Source organism: Botrytis deweyae, assembly GCF_014898535.1.
Source record: "Botrytis deweyae strain B1 chromosome Unknown BDEW_045, whole genome shotgun sequence".
Lineage (NCBI taxonomy): Eukaryota > Fungi > Ascomycota > Leotiomycetes > Helotiales > Sclerotiniaceae > Botrytis > Botrytis deweyae.
Window position 1 is genome coordinate 84,821 of NW_024066252.1, and position 24,498 is coordinate 109,318.

At 40.9% G+C, this 24,498-nt stretch overlaps 11 protein-coding genes across 11 annotated transcripts; 3 read left to right on the plus strand and 8 right to left on the minus strand.

The window, feature by feature from the left end:
• Positions 1–524: 524 nt before the first annotated feature.
• EAE98_011169 (uncharacterized protein) lies at positions 525–2,250 on the minus strand. Its single transcript, XM_038958791.1, has 4 exons — positions 2,048–2,250; positions 1,566–1,757; positions 1,008–1,157; positions 525–909 (listed from the first exon to the last, which is right to left on the minus strand). The coding sequence occupies exons 1-4, from the start codon at positions 2,124–2,126 to the stop codon at positions 821–823; spliced, it is 510 nt and encodes a 169-aa protein (XP_038804795.1). The 5' UTR covers positions 2,127–2,250; the 3' UTR covers positions 525–820.
• Positions 2,251–3,191: 941 nt separating this feature from the next.
• On the plus strand, positions 3,192–4,280 carry EAE98_011170 (uncharacterized protein; the record flags this gene model as incomplete). Its single annotated transcript, XM_038958792.1, has 1 exon — positions 3,192–4,280. One exon carries the CDS (start codon positions 3,192–3,194, stop codon positions 4,278–4,280), a length of 1,089 nt encoding a protein of 362 aa, XP_038804796.1.
• Positions 4,281–5,084: 804 nt separating this feature from the next.
• On the minus strand, positions 5,085–5,493 carry EAE98_011171 (uncharacterized protein; the record flags this gene model as incomplete). The annotated part of the gene is made up of 2 exons (XM_038958793.1): positions 5,085–5,294; positions 5,383–5,493. 2 exons carry the CDS (start codon positions 5,491–5,493, stop codon positions 5,085–5,087), a joined length of 321 nt encoding a protein of 106 aa, XP_038804797.1.
• Positions 5,494–8,045: 2,552 nt separating this feature from the next.
• On the minus strand, positions 8,046–10,853 carry EAE98_011172 (uncharacterized protein; the record flags this gene model as incomplete). The annotated part of the gene is made up of 5 exons (XM_038958794.1): positions 10,099–10,853; positions 9,806–10,049; positions 9,652–9,784; positions 9,517–9,598; positions 8,046–9,467 (listed from the first exon to the last, which is right to left on the minus strand). The coding sequence occupies exons 1-5, from the start codon at positions 10,576–10,578 to the stop codon at positions 8,046–8,048; spliced, it is 2,361 nt and encodes a 786-aa protein (XP_038804798.1). The 5' UTR covers positions 10,579–10,853.
• Positions 10,854–11,686: 833 nt separating this feature from the next.
• Positions 11,687–12,022, plus strand: EAE98_011173 (uncharacterized protein; the record flags this gene model as incomplete). Its single annotated transcript, XM_038958795.1, has 2 exons — positions 11,687–11,815; positions 11,949–12,022. The coding sequence occupies exons 1-2, from the start codon at positions 11,749–11,751 to the stop codon at positions 12,020–12,022; spliced, it is 141 nt and encodes a 46-aa protein (XP_038804799.1). The 5' UTR covers positions 11,687–11,748.
• Positions 12,023–12,581: 559 nt separating this feature from the next.
• Positions 12,582–13,007, minus strand: EAE98_011174 (uncharacterized protein; the record flags this gene model as incomplete). Its single annotated transcript, XM_038958796.1, has 2 exons — positions 12,582–12,691; positions 12,740–13,007. The coding sequence occupies 2 exons, from the start codon at positions 13,005–13,007 to the stop codon at positions 12,582–12,584; spliced, it is 378 nt and encodes a 125-aa protein (XP_038804800.1).
• A 373-nt stretch (positions 13,008–13,380) lies between these two features.
• On the minus strand, positions 13,381–14,094 carry EAE98_011175 (uncharacterized protein; the record flags this gene model as incomplete). Its single annotated transcript, XM_038958797.1, has 2 exons — positions 13,381–13,685; positions 13,734–14,094. 2 exons carry the CDS (start codon positions 14,092–14,094, stop codon positions 13,381–13,383), a joined length of 666 nt encoding a protein of 221 aa, XP_038804801.1.
• Positions 14,095–15,620: 1,526 nt separating this feature from the next.
• EAE98_011176 (uncharacterized protein) lies at positions 15,621–16,292 on the minus strand (the record flags this gene model as incomplete). Its single annotated transcript, XM_038958798.1, has 2 exons — positions 15,621–16,205; positions 16,266–16,292. The coding sequence occupies 2 exons, from the start codon at positions 16,290–16,292 to the stop codon at positions 15,621–15,623; spliced, it is 612 nt and encodes a 203-aa protein (XP_038804802.1).
• Positions 16,293–17,066: 774 nt separating this feature from the next.
• EAE98_011177 (uncharacterized protein) lies at positions 17,067–17,586 on the minus strand (the record flags this gene model as incomplete). Its single annotated transcript, XM_038958799.1, has 4 exons — positions 17,067–17,138; positions 17,206–17,231; positions 17,285–17,326; positions 17,376–17,586. 4 exons carry the CDS (start codon positions 17,584–17,586, stop codon positions 17,067–17,069), a joined length of 351 nt encoding a protein of 116 aa, XP_038804803.1.
• A 2,666-nt stretch (positions 17,587–20,252) lies between these two features.
• On the plus strand, positions 20,253–22,053 carry EAE98_011178 (uncharacterized protein; the record flags this gene model as incomplete). Its single annotated transcript, XM_038958800.1, has 6 exons — positions 20,253–20,313; positions 20,411–20,452; positions 21,008–21,278; positions 21,393–21,429; positions 21,481–21,567; positions 21,700–22,053. 6 exons carry the CDS (start codon positions 20,253–20,255, stop codon positions 22,051–22,053), a joined length of 852 nt encoding a protein of 283 aa, XP_038804804.1.
• A 1,663-nt stretch (positions 22,054–23,716) lies between these two features.
• On the minus strand, positions 23,717–24,274 carry EAE98_011179 (uncharacterized protein; the record flags this gene model as incomplete). The annotated part of the gene is made up of 1 exon (XM_038958801.1): positions 23,717–24,274. One exon carries the CDS (start codon positions 24,272–24,274, stop codon positions 23,717–23,719), a length of 558 nt encoding a protein of 185 aa, XP_038804805.1.
• Between the last annotated feature and the right edge of the window lie 224 nt (positions 24,275–24,498).

Sequence of the window (24,498 nt, forward strand, 5' to 3'; positions counted from 1 at the left end):
GAGTAGAAGAGTAGAATAAAAATGTAATAATAAGAGAGTCTTTTGAAAGGGAGAGGGGAGGGGTGGAGAGAAAGAATTTAATGGGATTTGAGGGACTTGAGGGATTTGAGATGAGGATTTATGGATGAGGCTTTAGATCCAATTGGGTGGCTGAGTGATTGAGTGATATGGCTGGTGACGTTGTGATTCTTGATACTCGGGATTTTACGCGGATTGTTGTATATTATATTGTATGGGGTTTAGTGGAGAGGAGGATCTGGTGGCGGTGGTGTAGAGAGGTGGTGAAGAGATCCGAGGGGTTGAAATTAGAAAGTTAGAATGAGCGCGGGGGAGGAGGTAAATAGGTAAATAGGAATGAAGGGCAGCTGCAGGTTGAATTGGACTGGATTATTTGGGATGAGGTTAAATGGGATTTGGGATCTGGGAGGGTGATGGGATAGAATGAATGGGTTGATTCGATTACTCATAATCAACTTCACATGCATATGGAACTCATATAATGTATCTATCGATGATGAGTAATATGTTATGATCGTACAATTTGATTTTAATGCACGTCTGTGTATGTGTGTATACTTTATATTCAGAATTCTAGAATACTATGTAATCTGATCTGAAATAAACTGATTCAACCTAACCTGGTTGAGGGTAGTTGATCCTAGACTAAAAATCTTCATAACCAATTCGCTTTGAAAAACTTTTCTTTTGGGGTATCATGCGCTGTTTTCGATGAAATGGGAAATGAAGTGACTTTTGTTGAATTGCTAGAAGGTTGGTTGGCTGCAGGATTGATGGTTGAGACCTCGAGAAGAAAGTATGTTTAGATATTCTTCTTTCCTTTCTTTGCGGCGGTGGAAGCGGAAACGATACGCCAAAGACGGACGAACATATCGATGGCCATTACAATTGCTGTATAGAGTTAATTTTTATTCTATTATTATTTGTTGAAGGGAGGGAGGAGGTCGGATCTCATCTATTCCATATTTACAGAAGAAGAGAATACTTACACAACAGAATATAAGGACCATAAAGTTTAGTCAAATCAACCTTTTGATAGCGTGGAATGGGCCAGTAAGCGTATTCATGCATGCAGACGAGGGTGGTGAGGAAAGTTTCGAGGGCGTATGGAAGAAGGATTAGAGGGATGCGGGGAGAATCTAGAGGAAGAGGGTTAGTGTATGTTGTGAGGGTGGGTTCGGAGCGGGGAGGAAGAGGAGAGTATACGTAGGAAATGGGAAGGAAAAAGAGAGAAGAAAAGAAAGGGAAGACAATGTTGGTATGTTGGTTGTGGATAGGAGATAAGAGGAAAGAAACTAGACATTCGAATGTCCAAATATTGAACATCTTGAACAGCAGAAGTAAAATTGGCCTGATTACTCTGACGACGCACAAATATCTTTGTTACACACTTATGTAAATAGACAGCATACCACATAGTAGCAGGTTTGTCTTGAGCATCCCAACCTTCTCTTTTCCTTCTCTCTTTTCCTACCATCTGACCAAACCCAACCATCACAACCACCCAATACAAAGCACACACAGAAATAGAAAACAAAAAAACATACCTCTCAACAATCCTCCAATAGCCCAAAAACTAACAGGTAAATGAATCAAACATTCCAACCAAACAAATAGATTGAAATAGATGGGTGGTGAAACGAAGAATAAATCGTTGTAATTGGCGATGTGGGAGTTTTTGATGGCGGTCAAGAATGCTGGGGTGAGGGAGGCGGGGTAGAGAGATTGGAGATCCATTACTAGAGGGGAAGAGGAGAGGTTAGTTTGTAGGTTTGAGAATGGGAGACCTGAGGGGAGGTGGTAGAGGGAAGGGGGATAGAGGGAAGGAGAGGAGAGGAGGAGAGGAGGAAAGAAGAGGAGAGGAGGAAAGAAGAGAAGAGGAGGAAGATGATGAGAAGACTCTTCTATATTCGAATACTAGTTTAAGAATTGAAGGATTGAGAAAGAAATAGTAGATGAAAAGATATCTCCAAGGTACAATCCTTCAACACTACCTCGTACTGTCTAGAAAAGAAGAATCATAACTTACAGAACAAAACCGGGATGTGCAAGCAGAAATAGATCAAATAGAGAAGATCCAATTTGCGGTCGACAATTGAAGATGCCATTTTGAATTGCGTGTAGAGTTTTTGAAAGAATAGATGTGGAGGTATGATGGTGTGTAGCTTTTCTTCAAAAAGAGTCTAGAATCCAATGTATTATTCTTTTGGAAGTTTGAAGGATTGAGAATTATCAATTTGATATTCGATCTCGTTGAGTGTTTTTAACAGCTCGAGAATTATTGGGGAAATCATCACGCGGGGTGCGGTATAATCACGTGATTTGATTAGTAGTGGAAATAAGGGTCATTCGGTGAAAGATTGGATTTTGGTGAGATTTGTGTGAATCTTCTTTTCTTCCATTTCACCAGAGATGAGTGAATGATTTCAATTGAATGTCAATTATTATAGTCAATGACTCCATCTTCTTTCATACAGAATTCATGTATGTTACATACAGATCTCATTCCATTTGTATCTCAGTCATACAGATCTTATATGAGGTATCGCCCCGTCATTCTCTTGATATTCCTCTACTCTGGCATCATGCGCGAAAGATGGAGTGGACACACTCGTAGTCTAACCGTCGCAAAATTCGATGGAGCGATGAGACAAGGAAACCTCTGAATGGAGTGGACATGGCTCGGAGCCTAGAGTTCTTACAATCTTTCAGTGACATCTATGTTTTATGTTTATTGCGCGGAGGGGTTTTCGAGAGATACTGTACGGAGGGTTTTCTTGAGAAATACTGTGGTTCTGGCCAGTCAATTATATATGTCTAATAAGTACCTAGATATTCAATCATTTTGATAATGATTTATTTGATTACTATTCTTTTTTTGGCGTCATTATCCTCCGTCTTTGAATAACCTCAATTAATGATTACTGAACCAACCATATGCAAAATGAGTAATCATGTTGACCAAGATGTTTAGTAAACATTTTTTGACTTCGTGGAAAGCATCAATCAGATCAATACCTAGTTAGTTATATTTCAATACAACAGTAAGGTTATCTGGATTTATAAAGTCACAGCTGGCACTGAAAATATCAAAACCAATACTCAAAAATACCACACTTCTCTTCTCCTCTCCCCTCAAGCAAACCTTCTACACAACTAAATCCTCAAACACAATGTCATCTCATCAAACTTCAAAAATCTTCATCATTGGCGGTACAGGTGCTCAAGGCATTCCTGTCATCAAATCTCTCGTTGCCGATAAAAAGTATCAGGTGCGAGTTCTTACCCGCGACACCACATCCACTCGAGCTCAACAACTTCTCGCTCTTGGAAATGTAGAACTCTTCGAAGGTACTTTTGCCGATGAAGAGATTCTTCGTGCCGGCTACAAAGGTTGCGATGGAGCATTTGTTAACATTGATGGATTCAACACGGGAGAAAAAACCGAAATGTTTTGGGCCATTCGTTCTTATGAAATTGCTATTCAGGAGGGTATTAAATTCTTCGTCTATGGAAATCTTGACTATGGCTTGAAGAAAGGTGGATGGCAGGAAAAATATCATGTTGGTCATTATGATGGGAAAGGAAGAATCGGTGAATGGATCTTGTGGCAAAATCAAAGTAACCCCAATGGAATGGGAGCCGCATTGTTTACCACGGGTCCGTATATCGAAATGGCCATCTCAGAACTTACAGTCATGACACCTAGTGTAGAGAATGGTGTTGTAACATGGAGAGTTCCATTGGGAGATGGCGCAGTACCTCACGTGAGCTTGGAAGATTGCGGACCCTATGTTCGATGGTTATTCGATCATCCAGAGCGTAGTAATGGTATGGATCTCCTTGTCGCCATTGCGAATATCCCATACTCTGAGATGGCCACCGCATTTGAGAAAGTTACGGGCCATCCGGCGCAATATATCGATACCGAATTCGATGCGTATTTTCAAAGATGGGGAGCACTGGCTGACACGCCAGCGGGATTTAATGCGGATCCAAAGGATAAGGCAACGATGAGTTTTAGAAGAAATTTCACGGGTTGGTGGATGCAGTTTCGAGATGGAGTGTTGGAGAGAGATTATAAATTGTTGGATGAGATTCACCCGGGAAGAATGAGAAGCGCGGAGGATTTCTTTAGGACGCAGGAGGAAAAATTGAGAAAGGAATCAGGAGGGAAGACTGGGTTGTGGGAGAGTGTGCAGAAGGAGAATATGAAATACATTTTGAAGCTTTCTGAGGATGGGAGAAAGGGGAAACTTTGAGGGAGGTGGTTGATCAAGCGTGGGCTTTTGCGATTATTTGGAAGACTTTGGTTTCGGGAATTGTTACAGTACTTTGTTTATGGGTTATTGATTGAGCGATTAGAATTACACATGAGAGGAATAGTATATGTTCTGTGAAATATCGTTACTTCTAGTTCTGGAATATTTACTGTATAAGTCTGATGGATTATCTCTTTAAGCATCTCTGGCTTCTGAATCGTCCGCATTCAAAAATTTACATAAACACACATCATATCATATATCCCTTTTCCCATAGTAACCTCAAATAGCATAAATGATTGTACTAATCGTATTGTATTGTATTGTATCACTCTGTATACTATACTATATTTCCTAAACTAACTAACTAAATAATTAATTAACTAACTGACTAACGAACTAACCAACTAATTCGCTCCAACAAGTCAAAATAACGAAACTTTCGCTTGAACAAAATAACACCAACATAACAACATTGATAATGAAACTTTCAAATCGAAAACAAAAAAAGAAATAAACAAACGATAGAATGAAAATGTTTGAGCATCCCTTGAGATAAATCGTTGAATTGTTTGTGTTATCCCGGCCCGGTGGTATGCTCTGCGATACGACGGCAAGATGTGGAGGATTGATGAACTTGTAATTACCTCGCACACTTCGTGTATTCATTACATGCGACACTGTGATTGGATTCCAGAAGAACATCGCTGCCATTTCTTTCCCCGGCCTTGCTTTCCCACCTCCAATATAAATCTCCATCTCAATCTCAATTCCTCTCCTCCATTCCCTCCCCCTCTCCCAAACCTAAACATTCGTAATCGGCGTCCACCACCCGGGCTGCCCCGCACAATTAGGATTCGCACAGCAGACGGGCGTCGCCTTCCCATCACCATTCGGCTTATTTCCAATCGGCATCGTGGAGCAATCGTCGGAATATGGATGCGGGATTGCGGTGTTGTTTTTGCAGAGGGTGCCGCCGGTGCCGAGGTTGCGTTCGCAGCAGAAGAAGTTGCACTGGGGGGGTTAGAAGGGGGGAGAGAAAGGGGGGGGAGAGAGAAGGGGGTGGAAAGGAAGGAGGAGAGGGGGATAAGTAAGATCTTACATTTCCTTGGACGCCGCCGCCGCCGCCGTTCATAGGTGGTCCTTGGGGGATGGAGAGAACGAGGGTGCTGAGGAGGGTGGTGGTGAAGAGGGCTTGGGTTGAGAAGTGCATTTTTTATTGATTTCCTTGTTTGGAATCTGAATGTTGGTTTGGGGAGTTGGGGAGTGGGATACTATTGAATAGTATATATGATATTGTGTGAGAATTAATTTAGTTCTATCTGAATGATGTGATTTTTGTTTAAACGATGCGAAGGAAGGAGGGATATCTATATATATACGTATGTATATATATGTATCTTCTTTTCTGTACTTTCCCTCCTTTCTCATCAATTCTCTTCTCATCGGTTCATTCTCCCTTGCCCCAGAATCCTACACATTCCACTCCTACCATCCCATCGACCCATCCACCCAGCTTTCGCATCGCACCTCACAAAAACACCAGAAGCAGACCGACCCAGCCAGAGGCAGAAACAACACATGTTTCTCCCACATTCCGCGGCGAAGACCGAGAGTGATATTTTTCTTTCGGGTCAGATGAGGAAGTGTTTCTATTTCGCGCAGGCGAGGAATGCTACGGAATGTGGACACGCCAACATACATACGTTCATTTGATCGGGGATCTATATGAAAATTCAGCGCGCAGGAATGTGCATGATGGGATTCTAGAATATGAGAGATTCGATATCCTTGATTTTGGGAGAGGTGTTGCATTGCATTTCCAATGTATGGGGAAAATAAAGGGTACCAACGGCTCGGGTAAGTTGATCATATCGCTTTTTCTGGATTGATGGATTGATTGATGTAGATTTTTGAGACATGTGGGGAAATATGGAAGGGATCAGAAGATTTGGGATGTCATTTGTTCTTTTTTTTGTATTTTGGGGAGGGTCTGGATCGGGGTTTCTCGATCTTTCATTTCTCGTTCTTGAGGTGTATGTGTATGTGTATGTGGAGGAGAATGGTCTGTTCAGCTGGTTCTCTTCTCGACTTGGTGATGATTCCTTTTTGATTATGAAGATCGGGAATATCCCATGATGATATTGATACTGCGAGGATGGATTCTCGTGGGGATAGTCTGTGTGATGGTTGGATCTCATTTATATTCAACTTGTTGTCTCTTTATGGATAGGACTTTCGTTGATTTTTCTCTAGATAGGTACCTATTTTGAGTTCCTTTGAAATTTAACTTGCCAGCTTCATTATCACTACCACTTCCTCGTTGGGAACATATCTTTTACCGTTAAAAAGTACCCCGTCCTGTCACTGTAAGATCACCTTCCTCCTCACTAAATCTTCTTTATCTATGAAACCTCCTTTCTGAACTCCCCCCATCACAATCTACCCAGTTACCCTCTCCTCACCACTACGACTTCTTGATTCTCGCAAATATCATGTCATTTTAACCTTTCTACCAGTATCCCTTCCACGGCTTTGCATACTCTCACAATCCCACAGGCCGCCAATAACCTCTCTTATCCTCCATCTATCCCTTTCTCACATTCCTCAACTCACCTTTCCTAAAAAAGAACCTTTTATTCCATCCCAGATCACCATACCAACATATATTCCCGCACCCCCATAACCTATTTACCTAGCTGTATTACTATCCAAACACTCATCCTCGAACCATCCTGCTCATAACCAACTCATAACCAACTTACAACAATAATACAATTCCAAACAGCTTAGCCAATCCATACTCACACTTCAGTCATTACAGCCGTGTACTGTATAAATAAATAAATAGACGAATAAACAAATAAACCATCGCAAACCACAGAGAAAGACGATTATACACTTAACCTACAATATATTATGTATAACACACCTCTCTATAAAAAACACTCTCTGACATGTAAAAAACATCCATCATCCAACTTCAGACTAACTCATAAACCACTCGCTCCGTCTAAGCTAAACCAATTTGGCAAAATTACCGAGGTGGGTCGGTGAAGTGTTAATGTGATATCATCACTTTAAGATTTACTCGTATGTTGAATTGAAAAAAATAGAGTGACATGATGATTTGGGATGTGTGATTTATCACCAAGTAGATGTGATAATTTGTGAAGTATGATGGGTGTTGATTGGATTGTCCTATGGTTTATCCAGGGAGATATTTGTAGCTAGATTGTGAGTTGAGAAAACCCCTCAAAATTGATTTTACTCGGTGTTGAGTGCTCGCATCAGAATTATTGAGACGGCAGCCATGGCGGGCGTATGATTCAGTGATTTTGAGCTAATTGAAAAATGACAAAGGAGAAAGCAAAGATGTTTTGATTTGTATCTTGAGCATTCTGATTATCATTGAGCTGAGGAATAGAAAAGAGTCGTTGTTATCCCAGTCAAGTCAACTTCAAATTCGGAAATAGATATGGATTAGATTGACTTTAATATTAATCTATCACATCTCCTAGGGGTCATTGACGTGTTCGTTAGCCGCCGCTCAACTAGTGTTACATGATTGAGGTAGTTATTCACTTTAATATCTGAATTACTAAGAGTGCACCTTGAGCATGATACAACTCTGCATTCTGAGATATATCACAGCTAATTTTCATTTATCTAGATGTCGAGCTGTCCAACATTTTGTGAGATATTTGGAGTCTGGAAACCATCTCATGTACAAAATCCTTTGGTCTCTCTGTAGATGACATAATATCAAGCAGGCTGACCGGAAATGAGATCCACTTCATCAGTATCGTCCATATCATTATCCGTTGATATATCATCCTCATCCATAGGATCATATTCATCCACCTCAATATCCCTTGTGGCCATAACCTTATCAAACAATTCTGATGCAATCTTTCTCATCCTCTTAATCATATCATCCAGTGTCGATGTCCACGATTCGCAACGCTTGTTGTCTTCCCCATTCAACAAAAATATCAGTGTTTGTATCTTAGCTTCGATCTTATTGATCGTATCGAAAGCGTCTGCAGTCTCTCCAGTTAATATACTTGTAGCCAACTTTATAATATTCGCGCAAGTCCTGCAATACCGGGAGCTTTTCCATCGAGCTTCCAAGACTTCCACCCCTTGAGAAATCACCTGTTTCATAAACTCAGGTTCAGTGTGGAATTGGTCGTAGGCGTTCATGATGATTGCAATCTCTCCAAATTCCTCATATTCCAGTGCATATTTTTCGTTTCTTGCATCGGTAGGCGAATATAACATTTGTCGCAAAAATTCTAGCTTTTCATCTATGTCTTCATAATCTTGAGATAATTCATCCGTCCAGTATTCGTGAGCGATCTGTCTGGCAAATCCTCTAAATCCTTGGTTGAACAGCAATAAATGATCTTTAATCTCGATGGGAGCATCTCCAGAAATCGCCATTTGAAAATAAGTGTTAACCGCTGCACGATGAGCCATTGTAGCACCCATAAGCATATTATATTGAGTCTGCATGGATGTCTTGATGATCTCCAACGGATCTAGCTGTCTTATTTCCTGTTCTGGAATAGAATAGTTTTCCGAAGTAATAGCTTTGAGTCTGTCCTTCAGACTTTTATTGAAATCGACAATAGCCTTCACTTGTTTGGATTGTTCTGAGCTTTCGATGAAAAACTCTTCATTCAATTCTGCTCTTTTAATTAAATCATCCCCAGCTTTGCAAGCTCGTCTTTCATCTGGACTCATATCCTGCTTTGATTTTAAAGTTAAGTGCCTAGCTTTCCACTCAAAGTGTTCAACTTCGCCATCATCCGCACATAGTACATAGGTTTCAGGGAAATGCGGAAGTTGAGTAACCTGCATCCTCACCTTATTGGATCTAAGGCCAAGCATCTTAGTACCAAATGCTCTGACAGTATGAAGCCAGAAAGTCATCTGGTGAACGTCTTCAAAATGAGTTACTGGTATCGGGTAAAAATTGTATCGAGGATTGAGAGCGGGTGTTTTTAACATAAAATTAGACGTGTAGCTCGCCCAATAAACCGTTGGCCACTCGGTCCAGAAAAGAGCGATTGTAGGGTACAAAGAGCCCTTTGGATTCCGCTCCCCACGAGTAACACCACCGAGGGCAACCTGCTCCATCAAAAAGCCGCACTCTTGAATCGAGTGATTCTCATAATATGGCTTGGCTAATTAGCAATGAGGGAATCCTTGAGATGTCCCAGTGACTTACCTCCGAGCCCAAGTTCCAAGTTGACAGAGTTTTATGTTTTTTTGCCCGAATAAAGTCGCTTATATTGAACATTGCATGAAAACTAAAGACGGGCATTAGAATATGTAATCATAGTATAGAGGAGGTGTCGCTTACCATTCATGAGTGAGTGTGACGGCCACTCTCCATTGATATGCCAGCTTCTCAGAAGCTGTGATGTCAGGTCGTAGTAAAGGCTCGAGGTTGGTGTGGTTTAAAATAATATGACAGTGAAGAAGTGGTGGACCATCTGGAATTCTCTGCAATCAACACTTGGTACAGCCATTGAAAGAGATCGTCTCGGAAACGTCTATGAATTTAAAGAAAACAAAACTTGACAGTGCATGTAAGAGCATCTTCTTGCTCTTCTGGAGAGCTGGATCATCTGGAGTTAATCCTCTCGGCTCGGTAGAAAAAAGCGCATTTACGAATTCTGGTGTGGCGTGCTCTGGTAGATTTTCAGGAATTCTTTCAGGATCGATTGGGATTCGTGTGCCACACAATAAAGTATCATACTATATATCATTTATTAGATAATTCGAAATCGGGTTTGAGTAAATGTACCAAGTCATTCTGAATGTTTATTAACAACATTGAGGCAAGTTGAAGAGTTGGTTGTAATAATTCCCACACAACATCATTTTTGGCAAACCACTTCCCGGGTCCTAATTGACCAAGAGCATGCGGCTCGCCATTTGTTTTCCATCGGTCTCTTACAAAGCAGGGGAGTAATGGAATGTTCAAATCGCTTGCTTTCAAAGATCTTGTCGATGTTATATTCGCATCCAAATCAAGCAATTGCTTTGCTGTGAAGTTATAAAACGCATTCCTCTGTTGCTGTTCTCTTCGTAATGTACTCGCATCGACTGTACCAACTCCGTCTCTTGTAATGTGCGGCACGATTGGCGTTAATCCGCTGTGTCTGTCGTTTGGTCTTCCCGGGTAAGGGCCATATTTCCCTTTGAGTACCGTATCAGGCTCCCGTTTAGAAGCTACAGGTCTACGAGAAGAAGAAGATGATTTCCCACCACGTCGGTTTGACATGACTTAGAGCAAGTTCGATATCGAGAAGTGCTGTCTAGTATTTTAATAAGTGACCGGATATTGAAGGTATCCATCCTGTGTTTCATGTGGATGATTGAGTCTTTGCACAGTTCTGTCAAAGGAACAAATTGCTCAAAACTTTTGACAAAGGAAATCAACTGAAAGACACAAGACAAAAGAACTTGTAAAGAAAGAGAGAAGAAAGAAGAGCAGATAGGCATCATGAAGAGCTTAACTCCAAAAAGTATTGAACATCAATATAATTGCCTCAAAGATTGACATGACAGATCGAGCATATATGATTTGGAAGTTAGACTATACAATCTTGTCTCTACTTATTATTTCTGTTGATAAGTTAGAGGAAAGGAATGCGAAATTTCTTGGCTGTAATGCAAATAGAGTTGATTAGTCATCACATCCCGTGACCTGGTGGGTGTCGAGGATGGATTGCTAACTTGATGTGGTTAGAATTTGACGCGGTTAGAGCTTCCGAAGATCTGGTTTAAGATCAGGTCCTAGACAGACAATATCATGATCATGGTGTAATTGTATGCCATCAACATCCCCTAACACTCAGCACACATGTCCAACTCCGATGTTCCCGCTTGAAACTTATGGATTCTATAGTCTAAGGGTGATTGAGCAATGGGGATTCTTGAGTAGCTTTGGTTATTCCAATTTCCATTCTGAGGTTAGTGCTGGTTTTGATATCAACTTTGAACAATCGATATCAGTTGAAATCCTAAATAGGTGAGGTTGCTCCGCATTTTCCGTAGGTTTCTTGACTACATGTTCCGTGACTACATGTACAAAGAAATGGTTACGCATCTCACGATATAACAAGGAAATACTGAATCAAACAAGTGATTTCTATAATGATCTCCCAGTTCAACCAATACAAGTGTCTACCTAATATATCGCACAAATCAATACTAACATCCCCGATATCTCACTCAACGGGTTTTTCTGCACCTTTGGCGAGGTAATATATAAATCTCATCTGTCACCCACAACATTTTTCTTTCGCTCCTTTCTTTGAAAGTGCCGCAAAGGAAACCCAGTGCCTTCTTGTCAATCAGTCACGCGTCGCCTCTCAAAATGAAACGCTCACCACCGGAATAGGTCTTGACCATCATAACCACCGTCACAATCGCCACTCGTATTATTGATATGATCGATCCCTCAAACACTATGGAAGAGTTCAGTATCAATAGTCCCGAGGCTTTACGATTAATTTGTAAGATTTCTTCACTTATTCCTGGTCTCTTGGTTTTCAATTTCATACCCCGCCCTCCGCCCCTTTTCAAACAATCCTTCCCTAACACCAACAACCTTTCTCCTCGTCTCAATAAATATCTACGAGCTTATAGCTACTTTCCAAGATAATTCGGCGGTATGTAAGTTCGGAATTGTTTCTCGATTGGCGGCAGCGGGTGTATTTTAGAGTTTCGGGGGTGAATGGGTGAAGGGTTGTTTTTGTGGAGTTGGGAGGGAACTTTGATGTTATTAGCGGGGGCTATGGGGTTTGCTTGAGGAGCACACAGCTTGGTAATGATGCTGAATGGGGGAGATAAGTCAAGGGAGAGGGTGAGGGAATAGGGGGGCGAAGCTAGAGTGCCAAGAAGTAAAGAGGGTGGGAGAAGGGCTGCTGAAGTTGAGATTTGGCGGCGTGGCGGGTTGAAGCGAGAGACTCATACCTTCTTGAATTAATGGAGGAGTCATTTGTAGATATGAAATGCACAATTAATCATAAAACAACACACTATTTTGTAAAGTCACGCATTCAATTCAACTAATTGTCGAATCTACTAAATCCATCACATATCAACAAGTTGTATGTGGCCAAACCGATTACCACCTCCCGGATACGATACCATATTTTTATTTCCATCCTTCCAGTTCCTTTGCTCCATCTCCATTTCCATTTCCGCCAAAACCAGTCCCAATCTCTCGCCTTAATGATACCCACCCGTACCATTTCTCGAGAAATTTACTCCGCCGGGTTAATCACGTTGAGCTCCTGGGTTTGACTGACGCGATGCATTACCACTGGATGTTCCAGCACCAGAGCCACTAGATGCTTGCGGAGCGGAAGAGGTGTTCTGACCACCACCTAACTTGATATCAGTAATGTTCCATGAGATAAATGTGAGTGACATACCACTTGTGCCATTTCCATCTTGTGGATTGACGGTAATAGCATGGCCACTCGTGCTACCATCTGCTTGAGGATCACTGGGAACATCAAAGCGTCTTGCTGAGTTACGTGCTGCATTTGCAACATGTATATCAGGATGTACGCCCAACTCCCGAGCTTCGCGAGCAAGCCTGTCAAAGGATTGTTGCATCATTTCACCTGGGAGACGAAGGGTAGGATATTTTTCGCCCTGAGCTTTGTTTGCATCGTTGCTGTTATTTTGGTTTGACATGGTGTATTGTTTTGATGTTCTTAGAAAGTTATGGTATTGATTTGTGGATGTTGATAATGAAAGGAAGAAGAATAAAATGCAAGAGCTGGGGGATTTGAAACGCTTAAGTAAAACTTTCCCAGCATCTATGACTGCATTAAAATTCTTGGTAATGTTATATGAATATCATTTGTAGACATGACATTCACGATTATTCATACAATGACACATTATCTTATAAAGTCACGCGTTCCATTTGACTAGGTCTTGAATCTACCAAGCCCATCGTATATCGACCAGAGACCGAGTAATCAGGCGCATTTAATAGTAGCCTGGAAGCCATATACTCATTTCCTTCATTTGGCTCGACTTTTTCTAATTTAACAGCTTTCGGTCATCTTCTATTCCTAGTCTCTTCCCATCCTCTTGAAGAATAACTCCATTCTACATTTGTCGTGCCCGATTTGACACTAGAGCCGTTTTTCTTCCTGTCTCTTCGCCATTTTTCATATCCATCTATTCTATCAGCGCCTTCAATTGAATTATGATCTTCCTCCTCTGGAAATTTCCAGGGCTCTTCATTGTCATCCCACGAACCAATTTGCGAAATCAGCAAGTCACTCTCCGCTTTTACCCAGGTATTCTCTTGAGAACCAGAGTGGGATGATCCGGGCTGAGTAAAAGCAGAATGAGAGGATACTTGTTGATATCAGTACGAATAAATGAGAGAAATGGGGAAGTACATACTGCCTGTGATAAACGTCTTCTGTGGGGTTTGTGCTCCGGCTGGCGAATTCATCGATGACCCATAAGCGGAAGTTTGCTTGTTTATCTTCGGCTCATGAGGGCGAGGTTGCCCAAATAAAGGAACAGGCGGTTTAACATGAGAACGTTGCTTTCTACTGCGTTCAAATTGTTCCTTGCTTGCAGTTCCACCTGTTCTTCTGTACTCTTGATATCGACAGGCTTTGAAAGCGTTGTAATCCTCAGCATCTTGCAACCCTTTGATTTGCATAGGCTCATATCGATTGTCAGTCTTTTTCTCAGGAACAAGAAGTGGATGTTTCAAGACTGGTTTCTTCCTTATTTGATTTGGCTTTGATGACATGTTCTATTAAGGTTGACAGTGAAGGTTGATGTTGACAGAAGAAAAAAGCATCATTGCAAGAGTTGGGCATTCTGAACCCTTAAGTGAAAACTTCCCAGCATCCATGACTGTGTTAAAATTGTCGGCATTGTCATATGTGAGTTCTCGAAACAGCATTTGTGACTATTCCGACGCAAAACTCGGAATGAATCATGGTCTAGCAATGATTCGAAAACATGACTCCAAATATCTGACTCGCATGTTGACACAGAGGCCTTGGATTCGAGGTTTTCTGGATATTCACTGATAACTCATGCATGCTTGAGGAAGTAGAGAGAGCTGATACAGGGTAGACAGAACTTATTGTGAAACAATCACTTGAGAAAGGAACAGTCATCCTTCGGCTGCTCAAATCGTTTGGTACAGTGGTAATTGGCTCCTCGTAAATATTTGGAAGAATGGCAACCCATTTTTCAAGTGAGCTCGGAGAATGATGGCTTAATATCCAATTCCATGGCAAGTATCAAAAAGCGACATTCATAAGATTTGAAATGGTGATGAAAATTGGGGCAAGATTTGTGTTTGCATTATTAGAGATAGATGAAGAAAAAAATCAGAACACATGGAGTAAAGATAGACTGCAACCTAACTACCCCATCTTGCTTGAAATCGGAAGAATATCTTCCAGTTCCTCAAGGAGAATTACACTAGTAGACTGATTTCTCAGAACGACATTAATCCACGAATAAAGATATCGCTTGCTTGAGATCGTACCACAACTAGTGGCTAGTTTCTGATAAACACATACCAAATTGCGTTCCCTCTTCATGGCTGGATCGCTTTTTTCCCCGAACTGATAAATTACAAATCTTCATCTCTAAACTTTACAATTTACTCGGGAGTCTCAACTCCACAGTTATTAAAATTTGAGTAGAATGACTTTCGAAAAAAGATGACTATGCAATCATTCCGTGCCGCTGATCATGAGGATGAGACAACGGGTGGAAATTGCCCATGATTATAGAGGTATGAGTTGAGATTCAGATAGCTTTGTATGTGCTAATGTATGTTGATAGAATTTGTGTGCTCATGAACACTTGGAAGTGCTGACCAGGGATCTCGAGGTAATAATGTTTGGTAGAGGAGGTGGCGCTTATGACGGGGCGGAAGAGCAGAGCAGTTCTGATGATTGAAGAACATTGAAACATCTGACACTTGTATAAAGTACATTCATGAGTCGCAATAATCATCCCAAATTTCTTCGCGGTGTCTGCTCATTTTTGGATTTGCTTGAAGAACTTCACCAGTCTGAAGAGAAGCATAAGCAGAAATACTATTATTCACCCCGCTGATAACTTTTCGAAGGTCTAATCGTAACTCAAAAATGCGGTATGCCAATTTTATGAAGTCTGTATCCAGAAGAGTATCGAACATACGAAATGTACATACAAGGATGGGCTTGACAGCATGTCCTGTACCCCCTTTCTTCGCAATCCAAAGCAGAGGAGCAACCACAACGACAAATTCTCCAATTTTTTTCCTGACAATCACCTCAAACACGTTAAACCGTGCAGGGAGGAGTCTTTCATCTTCATTTTCACAATGTCGGTCTCCATCAAATCTATAGCAACTCTAGTAGCCGGCGCTTGGCAAATGCAACGACGCCATAGAGGTAGCAATTTTACATCGAATATTTTGAGAGTTTTCTTCGTCGCCTCTATACTTCTATTGTATTCCCACTGATAATACTCTATCAGAGTAGGACATCTCCTACTACGTAATCGTGGACAGATGATCAAATCCTTGGGTTTTTTCCATTTCCCATCGAAAACGAAATGATACTCTGGGGCTTTATCTTTTAGACCTATATGGGGATCGACCAATACTTCGCAGTCTAATTCTATAAGGACCATCGTAAAAAAGAGTAGCGCTGTTTCTAATTGGCTCAAGTTTGCTGGAGTAGCTGTGATAGTCCGCCTAGTAGCATACATGCCGGGAAATTGCCATAAACTGGATGAATTTTCATCGTGATGTTCGAATCGTAGGATGTGTCCGTCTGTGATGTAGTGTAGTTCGACGGTTCTAACTAACAATTCTTCATCCTCCATCCTTATGGATATGACGGCTCTTAACTGAAATCACAAATTATCAAAATGACTAATGTCTCAATGAAGTCGTTTCGCCCAACTTACTTCTATCGTGTGCAAGGACTCCGACATCTTTTGTCGCACAATCGATATTTCCCACGCGACTTTCTCGTTATCGGGATGACTCCTCTTAATTTGGCACACAAACAATGAGCATCGGCGATTGAGAAATTGTTGCAGATATCGAGGGTCTTATAACCAAAGAAAAGTGACGACCGCATCGAGTGGCGCCATGGTCTTTCGAGATAAATATACGTCTGGCCGACTTTCCACATACTTCTTGACGTCAACAACATGAGGCGATGGCTCTAAAGTTTTGAGTGGGAGTTCTGAAACGTTTAGCGGACAATAAGGCATGGTAGTAATGTTTAACTATAGAACTAGGAATAGATTGATATGTGACGTATGATAAGCCTGTTTTTGAATGATCCAGAGGAATGATCCAAGTGACAAAAACAAAAAACAATGGGTGAGAACAAAATGTTCGATGAGAAACCGAGTATTGTCAGTATTTCTTTCCACATCGGTGCACGAGTTGCAAACTTGCGATAAACCAGTAAGGAAAGTAAAGTGAAAGAAAGAAAGCCTAAAATCAATCATCTTGAGGAAGGTACCATCCCCTGGATCATGCAGCCTTACAACTCCAGTTTTCTGGCGCATTGACGTCACCTGTGCCATCATATACAGCCTTAGTTGGATACGCACACAGAGGCCTTTGTCGCAATACACCACCATTGGGGTTCGTGTCATTCACGTATTTTGTAGCGATAATATCAGTCGGCACGGTATCACTTTCTTTCCATGCCATTACAGCGAGCATGACATTGTGTTTAGCGTCTTGAAACCTCAATCAGCCCCTCCACTTTCATGGCCAGTATCAGTGGAGATGGATGCGAATCCATACCACATGCCATCAATCTAGTTGTGTTAGATATTTTCAAATGTCGCAGATACACAAGAGGCTTATAACTGAATCCCAGCTAACGCTGCCAGAGAACCCTCCATTGCCGACTGTTCTAATTATTGTCAGTCAAACAATTTTGGAGGGTGTTAGGGTGACTTACAAAAATCAGCCGTTCCAGTTGTCGGGCAGGGCCAATCCGAAACTGTATTGTGAAGTTGCGGAGAGAGAAACATTCCCTTGTATAATGCAACCAACTTGGGGGATGATCGACCCCCCTCCACCCGGCGGACCACCACCTGCATTATAATCGGCTGGAGAAGTGAATGTTACACCGGCATCATTGTGGGTGGCATAGAAAACAATAGATTTTGCCGGTAAAAGTGTCGCGATAGCACTAACTGAACAATCGTATACCACTGCAAAGTTTGCAAGTAAGCCAAAGATCGAGAGCGTAGATTTCATCTTGAGCTTTTGATAAATGAAGCAGACCGAAATGTCAGGGCATACATATAGTTCTCATATCCAGCTCTCAAACCGAGATGCCAGCAGCGTTTTACCTTCCAAAATTTCATCTGCCAAATCGATGAAGTAGAGATCCCCACCGGTAGTATTAAGAAGGCTCTGGATTATTCGCAAGATTTGAGTTTTCAAGCGTGTGGGGACAAAAACTCTCTCCTCCCTCTGCTCAATATCAAGAGTCTTGGAGTTTATCAATGAACAGTAATATGTAGGAACACACTCAATAATTATGCACTGCATATTGTAGCGACCAAAGAAGGAAAGAGGTGTGAAGAGGCACTTGCCTTTCGAAGCAAGTACATAATTTCGCCAAGTGAAAACACCGTCACAAGGATTGGTAGCGTATCAATTATCCTCGACCGACCATCGGCGCACATATGAGTATGTCATGTCTTATTAACAAATCTCTGCTAAATGCCCAAAGTACACTTCTCTCTACAGATATACAATTTTTCCGGTCCCCACAATACATCAATGGCGTCTAGCTTTTCCCCTGTGGAGATCTTCACGCGTATCTACGAGGACATTATCAGTGTGCTCAATGAACTCCGCCCCACAGAGGCAAAATGCATTGAGCGACGTGAGAGATACCTGACGCGGATTACCTACGAGTCAGAAGTTGAGAGCCGAACAGATTCTTGGGCTTCAATGAAGTGACAGCTGGTGGAGAATACAATTGGTGTCGGTACGTCCAGCAAATCTAAGCAATGCACGTATCTATATTTCACGTGACGTCAAATCTTTTGGTTTTCAGAAAAACTAAAAAATCTTTTTTAGATGTGCAACAAAAAGATGTCAAGTACAAAGACACGTGATCACGAGGCCGTAATTGGGCGGAATCTTCCCAACATGCTGTTTATCTTATGTCAGCAAAACAAGCAGGCCACCAGGCAACTTTCAATTGTCATCTTAATTCCTCTTTGTTAGCTTTTACTCGACGTCTACTGAGGCCGATTTGAATCATTTGATATAAACCCCAAAAATAGATTTTTGCTTGAACTAAATATATATTTAGAATTTTATAATATATTTTTATATTAAAATATTCAATTTAGTATATAACTTTAAAGGGATTAATAAAATAAAAGAAAATAAGAAAACCCTATTAATTAAAACTCAAGAAATCGATTGATACATTTCTTTTTGAATTATCTCAAAAATTGAATTTAATATTCAATATAATAAAATTTGAATAATAAAAGCTTTAATATTGAAAGTTTATAATTATTCAAATTCATTAAAATACTTTTAAATTGAATAGAAATTTCAATTTTTGAGATAATTCAAAAACAAATATATCAATCGATTTTTTAAGTTTTAATTAATAGGATTTTCTTATTTTCTTTTATTTTATTAATTCCTTTAAGATTGTGTATTGAGTTAAATACTTTTTTTTATATAATCTAATCTAATCTTTGTGATAAGCTTGAGATAAGCGAGATAAGCAATTTTTATCGAGCTTATTTTGCTTCAGATAAGAAATCCTTATTAAGCTTATTTTGTTTATTTTTTTTGAGATAAGGAATCCTTATTAAGCTTATTTCGAGGCTTATCTTGCTTATTCTAAAATAATCTATATATTATAAGGAAAACCATTTGAAAAAAGATTTTAAATATTGGTATACTTTTTATAGAAAATTTTGAAATGAATTTTAAAATCAAATAAAGAAAGCTAACCCTAAAAGCTATTCAATGATATAATTCTTTTAATAAAAAATCTTTAATAAGGTTGAATTCTACCTTTCTCTATAAGATTTCTATAAATACATTATACAGATTCTAAAATTTCTTTTTTCATTAGGCAGAAATTTATTTTTGGAGTTTATATCAAATAATTCAAATCGGCCTCAGTACGTCCACTAGTAGTCTTTATTAATCCCCAATAATAATGAGTATCTTAGTAACTAGGTAGTCACTAAGAACTTATCACCTCTGTTACTCCATAGTTATACGACTACCAGTCATATTTACTCGGCAGTGATCATTCGATTAGTTACAATATTTTCTACTTTAACTCGAATGCTAATAAATCTATGATGTGATAGCCGAGTCCTGTCAATTTCACTGGTCCAATAAGGATACACCTGATTTTGGGACCAGAAATTATAAGGATTATAGCATATCCTTATTAAGAGACTTTACTGCAGTGTCACCCCCCTTTCCCCCTCCCCAAAGACCACTCGCATGTAAGACTAGTCGATCAGGAACGGGCGGAAGTAGGTAGGATTGATTCTATATCAATACTAGGAAAACCGACTTATAAATGTAGACCAAAGATCGCAAACAAAGCCTACTAACGTCACATCAGAAAGATTCGTTTCCCATTCGTAACTGTCTATGTCAGCTGATATCGCTCCTGGAGCAGGCCTATTTTTACTGTATAATCTGTCTGTGAGGCTGCCTACTGGTTTTTATTTGGTCCTCTCCTCCTGTCAACAAGAATGTGTGTGTGGTACGAGATGTAGACCGATAAAATCTCTGTCACATGAACTCGCGGGTCGTTCCTTGGTTGACCCCCCAGGCACTAGGAACTTCGTGTTGAACCGACTGACTAGATACTGCTTTGAAACATGCGCCGGCAATTTGGCGACTTGGCATAAAGGGGAATTATGGGGAAGGGAAGAGCTGAATACTTAACCGTCTTGGCAAAGTCCAGATATAACACTGAAAGTATGTAGTCTGGCACATGATACCGCGAACTTCTCGTGTTTTTCTTGATCACAAAGCTTTCTCTTCCCGGATTAGGGTCATGCTGACATTGAGCTAGCTACCCCTAAAGTTAGTTCAAATGAAAATAGTTCACAATGCGGTAAGACAAGAAAGGATAACACGAAGATAGCCTTACATCTTTTTGCCCTCAGATTTCTTAATGAGCTTGTTAAAGGAGAGGGTAATCTTACCGATAGCATCTTGACAAAGCAAAATCAACAGAGGCGTCCTTCGTAGTGTGTCTACAGAGCCAAACTTTGTTTCACCGTCTTTCTGCCGAACCTTGAACTATTTGAAGCCACTCTCAAGGGCTTCTATGACTCATAAGTGTTTCCATCATCGAGGCACATTTCATCTAATGAGACTGAGAACTTGCGGAAGAAGTCGTTCCACGACATACATAACGTGGGACAACAATCTATAGAACATATTGATGGCACAGCACAAAACGATCCAGTTCTTCATAAAGCCGAGAATCAGTCTTGCCACAATGGCCTCTTTCAATAAACGCGTCCACTCTCTTCGGCAGCGGTCTGAGCAAGATAGCTAGCCCCATCCAAAGTTTACATTCGGGGCCATCAACAGGGATGGTGTGTTTACAGCAATATCCTTTTGTTCTTTCTGTGTCTGCTCTTGCTAATCCTACGTGACCTAGGCTCCTTCCATTATGCTAAGGCTTTTGGAGATGAAGTTGACAAACCTCACGGCACCAATTCTGTGTATTGGCTCGCCTCTGTCACCAATTTCATCACTACTATTGCTGTAATGCAGTGCGTCGAGAAGGGACAGTTAGACTTAGATGGTGATATAGCAAAAGTGTTACCAGAGTCCAAGGATCCGCAGATCTTGACGGGCTTCAATGAAAAGAATGAAGCTATCTTCAAGCCCTCCACAAAGCCTGTCACCCTTCGGCAAGTGATGCTCCTGTTTGACTAAGGCTGGCAAATTTTACTGGCATAAGATGTTAGCTAGGCACCTGTTGACTCACTCCAGCGGCATTGCTTATGTGTTCATGGATCCGCTTCTGATTCGCTACCAAGAGTTGAAGAAACACCAACTTTAGCCAATCGATCTATCGTGAGCTGACTCCCTCCAATCGACATTATGATATCTTATGGAAGGTTGTAGGTAGAGAAATTTCCCCGCCAATTTCTTGTGTTCGGACCCGGTGAGCGATGGGTGTACTCCCTTGGCCTTGACTGGGCAGGCCTCGTTGTAAGTTTGGAAGTATCTAATATGGCAGGCTTTAACTAATTCGCATCGCGAACTGTAAAAATCGAGCGAGCCACCTCCATGAAGCTTGGCGGGTTTATGTAACGCTATATCTTTGACCTCGGTTATGTTGAGGATGCCACCTTCCATCCCGAACTGCGAGAAGATCTGCAAGCTCGAAAGGCCAGAAACTGGGAGCGAGACAGCCAAAGCCTGAAAGAGCAGCTGAAGCCTGTTTACGCGGAGAATACCTTGGACAATTTTGGAGGAGGCGGTTCATTTGCAACTGTGGAGGATCTGCTCAAGATCTACCAGAGCGTGCTGATAGCGAAGCTACTACGACCCGAGACTGCTAAGGAGATGTTCCAGCCTCATCTGGAGAATATCAGGGGCCTCGATAAACCAGAGGAGTACTCGTCGTCCACCCGAAATGCTATCTGGAATACCGTTCCAGATGACGTCCCTCTTAACTTTAGGATTGGAGTTTGATAAATACAGATGCAGTGCCGAAACGACGTAGAGTAGATTCGCTTACCTGGTCGGGTCATGCGAATTGCTACTGTGTAGGTTCTTTTCCTGGTGAATGTGAACTCCAGCTTACTGTTTTTTTATAGTGAATCGACCTTAACAATGCTGTCGCCGGCGTATATCTTTCTCAGCTTTTACCTACCAGAGATGAGAAGGCTATCGATATCCTGTCTGAGTTTGAGGAGTTTGTATACTCGAGTTTGGATAAGTCTTGATCGTGAGACCAAACGGGAAAGTACACCTCGTACTAAGGGCGATGCGGGTATACGCAATATAATATCCCCGTATCTCCATTTTGATCCAATCTTGTTATGTCTATCTTATAAGTTCCTTATATTCCATCGTATTTGTCATCCGATGTTTCTGGCAGCGCCTTCAACACTTCCCAGAGCCAGCGTATTACTTATAACCAAGCAGATGGAGATTCATGAGTCTGCAAATCTGCAAATAACATATTGTATAGATGTGCAATTTTATAACATGAAGTAAAATTCGGTCTTGTTTGATTCTACGAATATATCAATAGCTTACATGTATTACACGTGATGCGGGGGTTTCTGTGTCAGATAAAAACATTCATTTTCTTTTATTTTGTTTACGAAAGAGTATTTTTCTAATTATTTTTCCTCCTGTTAATGAATATCAGATAGCCAAGTTGTATCTGTACCTATGCAATAATTCTTCACCCGATGCTAATCTAAGGGCAATCGAACGCACATCTACATCCCCAGAAATTGGTTCCTTCTCCTGTTCCGCAGGCACATCCGTCTTTTCCACCCCAGGTCTTACCTTTATAATTGAACTTTGGAATTGCTTGGGTAAATAATTGCGGAGGTTGAGCCCAGCCGTTTATCGAAACGGTCATGGGAGGGTTAGCAGATGTAACTGTCACAAATTAGTCAATATTAGGGCTTATAAGACCTCCTTTTTGAATGCATTTGTGATCGTAGATTCTGGCCTCAGAGGAAAAGTCTCCATTGAAATTTGTATATTCTTGCCACCCGAAGGTACATGTACCCGGGCCTTGAGTAACACAGAATTTGTTGTCGCGCTTCGTGAGAGCCTCTGTTGGAAGGGCGACGGCAAGGGTTCCCGCTAAAATTGGGAGGTATGTTGAAAGCTTCATAGCTATTCTTTGATTGATTTTCTTCTTTGGGGTTCGATTTGATTGTTTGAGAATTGTTCTTTTGTTTTGTATGAAGAAAGAAATCCAAACTTATGCACGCGGACCATACTGATTCTTATATGAAAACTTCTTACTGTTGTTCTTACTACACAAAGACTTCCATCATAAAGGAAGTGGTTGATGAAGAAATCTTAACAACTATTTTTAGCCCAGTCATTACAAGAAGAAATCAGGAATGCCTCAAGGGCCGTCACACAGATCAAAGAAACGGAAACTGCAAGGTTGAACAATTAGTTGTGCTCAATCTTACCCAAAGAATTTCTTTGTGAATTCTATTTTAAAGAATCCAGGTTAGTTAGCACAGGTGGCACATTATTGTAAGGCAACGATCTGAATTTCCATTATATCTCTTGCATGCTTTGCACAAGCCCTAGATCTGACAAACATATTCTCCCAATAACTCCATGCGACCTCCCCTTAATCCATCCCCGTTCCGCTTCAACAGGGGCATTCAAATGGACAAATCCATGCATACCTTGCTCCTTTATCGGGGAGATCGTTATACTTCAAAGTACAATCCTCTCTCTTATTGCCGTGGCCATTCTCTGATGGACCACGCTGGCGGCCTTTTGATACCTGCCCATCACTCTGATAGAGAGGCATGAGATACTCTGCATTTGTAGGTTCCCACTTTTGCTTGATGACTTCATTCAGTTTGACAATATTGCATGTTCTAAACTGATAACTCCAATTTGAAGTGGACGCTTGAATTGGAGCTTCGCCCGATTGCAGTATGACACAATTGGTGTCGATGATGAAGGATCTGGCACTGGCATTGTCTCCGTTATCGTCACTGCTAAACTGATAGACGTAAGTGCAGGTCTTGTCGCCGAAAGCTAGTTGCTTTTGGGCGCAGAGTTGTGGTGTTGGTGTACTTGTTGGTGCTGACTTAAAACCGGTGTGAGAACCGACTATTCTCAGAAGATCGGGAAGTGGGTCGGCATAAGAGACTAATGCTGAGATGGCTACGATAAATGCGAAAGCGAGGTACTTCATATTTGTTGATTTGAATGTTGTATTGGTAGTCAATGTTGAGAAGTATGGAACTGCGTGTGAAAATTATGTTGTTCGAATTTAGGTGATTGTTGAATTTTGGAAAAGGTTTCTGCGAAGTAGTTGATAGAAGGAAGTATCGAAGATATTTATGATGAGAGGTTATTAAATGATATTATCAGTCTCTTTTAATTATCCTTAGTAGTGATTCACTTGATTGAAATGAT